Raw genomic sequence first — 7,500 nt, 5'->3', positions numbered from 1 at the left:
CGGGGTCCACGTCACCCATGGTGGACCAGGACTCGGCAAGCAGGCTCTCGCTCTGCCAGGGGCTGGCACTCAGAGGTGGCACGGCAGGGGTGGCGCCCGCGGACCCCCCGCCGGACTCGACTGGGGCGTTCCCCTCCAGAATGGCCACTGCAGGGACGCAACGGATTGAGGTCAGTAGTGGAAGATAAAATTAGAAACTATGGTCACGGATGGCAAATACGCATTTGAATCAGAAATAGTCAGGGAGGGTTCCCACGAGACCTGGAAAGCCTGGAAAGTGAGTCACCATTTTTCCAGTTATGGAAAATGAGAAAAATTGAATAGAAAAATCACTTATCTTGCAGTTTTCATCACAATGTTCCCAAACTAACTTTGTTCGACTAAAATAATGTTGCGCGCCATCACCATGAGTGTCAGTCTATGACCTTGCATGTTGGACAATGTATAGGACGCTTAAAAATCAATTTGTCACCAAAACTGTTCCACATGTACATGCGTGTATTTTTAATCCAAGGGAAATGCATGCTTGTCGCGGGGCTAATTGTAAGACTTTCCTTCAGTTCAAAAGTTTCCATGTGCGTGCCTCCGGCGTGATACACAAAGGTGACACCTCTTCACCCCGTGTGTCACGACTCCGCCGCGACTGTGGAAAGTATTTGCCAGCCGGCCGCCCGGAGCCCAGAATAGACCCGGCGATCGCCCGCTGTCTCTGTTTGCCGCGCGTTTGCCTTATGTTTACTTTGCATCGGAGCATAATAAATATCAATCTTGTAACGGAATTACCATCATTTATCTTAGCTCCCTCGCTCTTGAATCAGGCAAAAAAATTAGCTGCAAAGTTGATTGTTTATGCACTTTATTTACTCAACCGCAGATTAGTTTAGTGTTTTTGAACGAGGAGAAAAAAAATACTTTCTCATGTTGTGCTTGTTAAAAACAGAATTACGATTCCACAGCCAAATGTTTTGCTTCTTTGTGTGCACCTTCACCACCGGGGGGCATAATAGCCATGTCAGAAATCTGAGTTGCCCTCGTGAAGTATTTTGTTTCTTCATATTCTAAAATATATTTAGATTTTTTTTTTCTCAGCCACCCACCCCTATTTATCAGTCTGTCCCCTGTTAGCCCTGGGAGAGAGAAAAATCAGACACAGTCCCTGCGTGCAAATTTTGAGTTTTACTACATATGAAAACCCGATCTCATTCCCAAAATTACTTGTTGTTGTACTTCTTTTGAAAACAGGATTGAGTGACTCCACGTTGTGGTCGTCAATCGCGCCCCAATTTAGTCATTGAAGTTAGCCACGCACGCACACATGTTAATCCCTGCACACGCACACGTTGTGATCCGCCTTGGCTTTAATTGGATTCCCATTGGTCCCATCCTGGGCAGAAAGAGACATGATTCACAAGTACAAACTGCTCAGTTCATACAACACCCACAAAGTAGCTGACACGTTCATTCGAGTGCAAGGTTACCGTGTGCCCTTCACTGCACTGAAATGACCCATAGTGACCTTTCTTACCACTTGCACAGCACACGTGTTCATGAACGGAAAGCTAACAAGTGTATTCTTGGCACAAGGGAGACTTTTACATTGAAATTGAAATGACTTGCCGAAACATTTCTATCCACACAAGAAAACACTTGAGCATACCTGGTTGCCGTTGGTGAGGTGCTAGACGACAAAGGGCGTTTGGAGAACAAAGTGCCGTGTGAATTAAGACACAAAGTCACACAAGGCGAGCAGCAGGCAGGCAGACATGCACGCGAGGTATCTGCTACACAAATAACACAATGTTCAAGCTCTCTCCCTCTCTCATCCACCCTCCCCTCTAAATCCATGACATAACACTTGGCTGTGGATCTGCCATGGGTGACTCCAGGTGGGGGGGGAAAAAAGTTGGGAGTTCTTAATCAGACTTTAACCTAAGTGTAAACAATAACAATTGTGAGTTAATACATCACATATGATCGGAATCCGTAGTTACTGTGTACTTTTAATTTCAAAACCCATTGAGAAGTATGATTAAAAATACTACGATTCATATTTGAATTTAAATTGTGTAGTTTAGATGGTGTTTGACTCAAGCACATTGCGAATGTACTATTAAAGTACTGATGTAATATTGTTTATATTTTTTCTTTTGTGTATGTTTAATTTCACACAAATAACCACTTTCTATTCATTTTTTAATTATTTAGATTTGGTCACGCATAGAAACGTCACTCTCTTTCTGCGTCACCCTCGCGCCTGATTGGCCACAAAGCAGGAAGTCAACATCACATGACCTCGACGGTCAGCTGATCGTTAATTTGTACCGAGGACGTTTCTTTCGAGTCACGACCGCCTGGAATTAGATCATTCGTCGTCTGCATCATTTTCGGGTGAATTAAAAAAAATTGTTGTTGATGTCGGTCGATTATTAGAGTTGTGTTGGAATGTTACGTTTCAATTAGCTTTTTTTTTTACGTTTGTGTGTGCGTTGAATGGCAGGCCCGAGCTAGCTAGCAAGCAGCAGCAGCAGTTGCGACCATGGCGCTCAGCGATGCCGACGTTCAGAAGCAGGTAACCAAGACGTGTTTTTTTTATTCTATTTTTGAAAACAACTACAGTAAAACAAATATGTCGTATTGCTCGTTTTGCTTGGTTCACGATGCCATTTCGTTGGGTGGACACCGCTAGCATCCTCCTCGTTGACATTGAGCCACTCCAGCAGGTTAATGCTGAAATAGGATTTTTTTTTTTTTTTTGCCTGATTCGGGTGTTACCGCGAAACGTGGAATGTTGGGGTCATCCTGACCAGTGACCACATGACAATCACATGATAGAGGCTGTATGAGGAACTGCTGTGTAGAACCGGTATAAGAGGAAATAAAAACGCCACACACTGACAGCTGTTCATGGTTCCAGTCATGATTAGTGACTGAAATAAATCCTAACATTCTTCACCGTTGTGAGAAAAGCAGCCACTGAACAGCATCGTGTCACTAAGCATCCCAGTTATGAGTTGAAACACTTCATTGAAAAAAAAATGCTGAGGCTTCCTTCCTTCATGTCAACAGATCAAGCACATGATGGCCTTCATCGAGCAGGAGGCCAACGAGAAGGCGGAGGAGATTGATGCTAAGGTACCATGGCTCAGTCCATTTTGGCTTGCTTCAATGCATTTGTGATATTTTGAAATGCAACATGGAGGGAAGAGTAAATGTCGACAAATGGTTGTCAATAGGAGCCATCAAGTGTCCAAGACAAAAACAAACATGTTCACTGATGCAGTAATGTTTGATCATCCCACAACATATAAATATAGTATCTTCACAAATGTGAAAGACTTTAGCGAATTGCATGAGTGCATTTGTGGCTACTGTAATGAGGAGACACCAAGTTTTGAAAGCGATGAATAGTAGCAAACTAACAAACTTTTTGTTTCAGAAAACGAGATGTGTACTTTTTTTTTCTTGTACTTGCGGCTCCCCCTGCAGGCCGAAGAGGAGTTCAACATCGAGAAGGGCCGCCTGGTGCAAACGCAGCGTCTGAAGATCATGGAGTACTACGAGAAGAAGGAGAAGCAGATCGAGCAGCAGAAGAAAATGTGAGCGGCGCTCGCACCGTACGGGTCCCACTTTGCCCGTGATTGCGTTTCCTTGTTGCGTGCGGCACAGTGGCTTCCTTTGGGACCTGTTGGCTCTCTGCGCCCTCTGCGTGCACAACGGCCACTTGAGGCGCTAAAGTGTGTTTGTGTGTGTGTGTGTGTGTGTGTGTGTGTGTGTGTGTGTGTGTGTGTGTGTGTGTGTGTGTGTGTGTGTGTGTGTCCGATTCACAGCCAAATGTCCAACCTGATGAACCAGGCCCGCCTCAAGGTCCTCAAGGCCCGCGACGACATGATCTCTGTAAGTCATGCAAACGTCAATGACACTGAATTGGGTTTTCATTGTGTAACGTGTGTGTGTGTGTGTGTGTGTGTGTGTGTGTGTGTGTGTGTGTGTGTGTGTGGTGGGGTCTCTTCCTTTCAGGACATGCTCAATGAGGCCCGTCAGCAGCTCGCCAATGTGGCGCGAGACCCTGCCAGGTACTCGGCGCTGATTGACGGCTTGATCCTTCAGGTTAGGGAGCGCTCTTAAAATCCTAAATGGCACGATTGCCACGAACAATAATACACACACACTGCATTAAAGTGTAATGATTTCGATTGTATTATCTGGAATAGGTGGATAAAAAATGTATTTCGCATTTTTATGCACATTAAAGTACAAATGAGGTACAGGTATTATTTAGTCCACTTGGGGTCCCCACCCTCCGTTGCACTGGAATATCAGCGAATCCAACGCCAGCCCCTGATGTCACTCACTCGGCCACGCCCCTTAAGGACACACATCCAACATACATCAATCAGTCAATCAAACTTTATTTAGGTACAGAAATGACTCTTTGTAAAACCAGTTCCTTTCTTCAGGGTTTATATCAGCTGCTGGAGCCCAAAGTGACCATTCGATGTCGTAAGCAAGACGTCCAATTAGTGCAAGTGAGTAGTCATTGTCATCGTTCATTCCCGGAGCTCCGCTTGACGCCGTCGCGCCTCTCGTCTCCTCGCAGGCTTCCATCCAGAGGAACTTGCCCATCTACAAGGCTGCCGTGAAGAACAACCTGGAGGTCCGCATCGACCGCGACAACTTCCTCGATCCGGACATGTGAGTGTCGCCGAGTTGCTTTTCGGGGCTTTCGACACTAAAAGCAAATAACCAAGTTGGTGCTTTGACAGCTCCGGAGGCATTGAACTCTACAACGGAGACGGCAAGATCAAAGTGGCCAACACGCTGGAGAGCCGACTGGACCTCTTGGCTCAGCAGGTAACAACAAATCGCTTCATGCTTGCAAACAAATGCTGTCAGCGCTTACATTTATTAAAGGAGAAAATATCTCTATCGAGTCAAGAATGAAAATCATGGGCCGTATGTGTCATAAAATCCATTTATATTATAAAATAACCTTCAAATCTCACTTAGGATGTCTAATATTCTGCCACTGAAAAATTTTATTAGTTTTGATTTGAAAGGATACACGTCCAATTTCTTGTTTTGGATACAACTATGGAAAAGGATGGTTTGTTTTGATAACATTTAAAAATGCACATTTGTATTTTATGAAAAGTTTTTGTTTTCTGTTTAAAAAAAAAAAAAAGTTCATTTTTTTTTCTTGCAAAAGATCAAAAGCTGTGTTGCTGTTTTGTGTGTCGCAATGTCCCCAGATGATGCCCAACATCCGAGTGGCCCTCTTCGGCGCCAACCCCAACCGCAAGTTCATGGACTGAGAAGCCTCGCTCCCGTGTTTCTGGATTCTTTTCAATTTCTTTTGTTTTGGGTCACATTCCAAAAGCGGGTGCTTTGTCACCATCATTATTATTATTTTTATGTGCGTGTGTATGATGTGTTGTTGATGTGTTCCTTTGTACATGAAGGAAAGCTCCCGCCATGCCATGACACATTACATGTCAGCAGGGGACGGGGTTACTTGCCGGATTCTGACCGTCATCAAGTAAGTTAGAATGTTTAATAGGTTAATTTATTGTTCCGCCAGAGGGGGATCCTCTGTCTGTATATGAGCGAGCCCATAGAAATTGTGTGTGTCATGTGTTGTAAATGTACAATATCATAATAAAATATGACTGGTGATGGCTACACCTTCTGCTTGTCTTTGCAGCGCGCTCGCACGAGGGCATGCACTCAACCGTCTTTTGTCTTTCAAAAAAAATCCCATTGGGAAAAAAAAATGTTTTGCCTGAGCACTTGCTCATGTTGCCTTTAGATAGTTCACGTCTTCAACTTGTGAGCACAACTGTAAGTTATGCCAATTTTGTGTTAAATGAATTTTCTGTTTTTCTTTAAAAGGCAAAAATGAATTTATATGCAAAATAATGTTCTTTTTTTTTTTCGGTGAAACAGCTGAGCCTCCGGAAGCTTCTAATAACTGTAGTTACTCAGCGTGCCAGAACCTTCCTGACTTTTGTTGTCACATGAGGCAAATCATCTTCGGCCAGGGTCACACTGCAGGGACGTGTTTATTGCACTTGTTCCCTATTTCTGATTAAACTTGAATCTGCATATTTTGACTCTCAGTTCCTCTACACAGCCCCCTGCCCTGCCACATGCACAACGAAGCACATAAGCTTCTCCATTTGTCGCTCTCGCTGTCTCTCTCCAGTGTATGTGTGTGTGCGCGCGCGCATGCGCAGGTATGTATATTTGTGTGTGTGTGTGTGTGTGTGTGTGTGTGTGTGTGTGTGTGTGTGTGTGTGTGTGTGTGTGTGTGTGTGTGTGTCATGTGGTATTGATCATTTTCCAACAGCGTTTATAAACAATCCCTCTTTTGTCGATTGATGTGTTGCTGCTTTGTGTGTCACAATGTCCCCAGATGATGCCAAACATCTGAGTGGCCCTCTTCGGCGCCAACCCCAACCGCAAGTTCGTGGACTGAGAAGTCTCACTCCCTCGCGCCATCATTAGTAATATTACGTGTGTGTGTGTGTGTATGCATGTGTGCATGTGTGTGTGTTGTTGGTGGTGTACGGGCTACACTTTATGCTTGTCCTGGTGTGCGCGCGCGCGCGCACGGGGGCATGCACTCATCCGGCCACGCTGTCCATTCATGCCAGGCTTGTTAGTTAATCACATGCTATTTGTCAGACAAAAATGCGTCAATAATTCTGTTGCGCCCAGTGTTGTGCTGACTTGTTTGGCAGGGACGGAACAAGCGCAGTCTTGCAGGAAGACGGCGGAGTGAGCACACCGCTTCTTGTAAGTACTTGATAAAAGTTGTATTTTGGTTTTTGCCTTTTGCCTTGCTTTTTGGCGCTGTGATGTCATCGATGGGGAATGTCAGGCGTTTTCGACGAGTTCCTCGTTTTGTTGGCTCAAACGATGCGCTTAATCCACATGGAAACCGTTGCCAGAAGTGTTTGTATCCAATAAAACAGGCTGTGAATAATGCGGTTGTGCTCCGGAGTTTACTTACCGGTGCCTGGCTGAAAATGTGAAATACTGGAATTTTTTCCTTCCTGAACAATAGGACTGAAATGCATTCGCGTTGTCTTTTGTGTGAAGCTGACGTCTAATGTGTTAACACGCGTTTAATACAACAATTAGGTTGTCCTGGCAACTACATCTAAATATCAACTTGCTCAGTGAGTGCTGTTGCAAATTACAACCCCAATAAATTGTCCTGTCCTCTGACTCTTCTGTCTAGTAGTGAACAGCGCCCTCCAGTGGTATTTAAGGGCATGGCCGCCTCCCTCCCTCTGGCGGTGACCCTCCTGTGGCTGTCTGCGGCGGTGATGGGAATGCCCAACCCGAGTCAACGGGACCTGCTGATGCGCCTGGAGGTGTCCAAGCAGATGGGCGGCGACGCGGCGCTCACGCCGGCCGAGCTGCGATTGGACGGCAAGCTTCAGCGGCTGAAGGAGCGCGAGATGGCGGGCGAGGCCTTTCCGCCCGCCCTCCCCT

At 45.4% G+C, this 7,500-nt stretch overlaps 1 protein-coding gene across 2 annotated transcripts; it reads left to right on the top strand.

Annotated features, from left to right (window-relative positions):
• The first annotated feature begins 68 nt into the window (after positions 1-68).
• atp6v1e1b (ATPase H+ transporting V1 subunit E1b) lies at positions 69-5,681 on the top strand. 2 transcript variants are annotated; one of them, XM_019883022.1, is made up of 10 exons: positions 69-170; positions 2,498-2,569; positions 3,067-3,132; positions 3,487-3,596; positions 3,828-3,894; positions 4,018-4,107; positions 4,458-4,526; positions 4,598-4,692; positions 4,764-4,851; positions 5,250-5,679. In XM_019883022.1, exons 2-10 carry the CDS (start codon positions 2,537-2,539, stop codon positions 5,310-5,312), a joined length of 681 nt encoding a protein of 226 aa, XP_019738581.1. In that variant the 5' UTR covers positions 69-170; positions 2,498-2,536; the 3' UTR covers positions 5,313-5,679. The 2 variants fall into 2 exon arrangements, with proteins under 2 accessions (XP_019738581.1, XP_019738580.1); XM_019883021.1 differs by lacking the exon at positions 69-170 and adding an exon at positions 2,270-2,388 and having other exon boundaries at positions 5,250-5,681.
• Positions 5,682-7,500: the final 1,819 nt, after the last annotated feature.

The sequence above is a fragment of the Hippocampus comes genome, unplaced genomic scaffold (genome assembly GCF_001891065.2).
Source record: "Hippocampus comes isolate QL1 unplaced genomic scaffold, H_comes_QL1_v1.1 scaffold53, whole genome shotgun sequence".
NCBI classification, from domain to species: Eukaryota; Metazoa; Chordata; class Actinopteri; order Syngnathiformes; family Syngnathidae; genus Hippocampus; species Hippocampus comes.
Note: the sequence above shows the minus strand (reverse complement) of the source record. Positions and strands in the feature narration are given on the sequence as shown.

Excerpts from the sequence above, each read along its gene's own strand:
- atp6v1e1b (XM_019883021.1), top strand. The coding sequence starts at position 2,537 with ATGGCGCTCAGCGATGCCGACGTTCAGAAGCAG. Across the intron at positions 3,597-3,827 it reads ATCGAGCAGCAGAAGAAAAT|CCAAATGTCCAACCTGATGA; the intron begins GTGAGCGGCGCT and ends TCCGATTCACAG. Across the intron at positions 4,852-5,249 it reads TGGACCTCTTGGCTCAGCAG|ATGATGCCCAACATCCGAGT; the intron begins GTAACAACAAAT and ends CAATGTCCCCAG.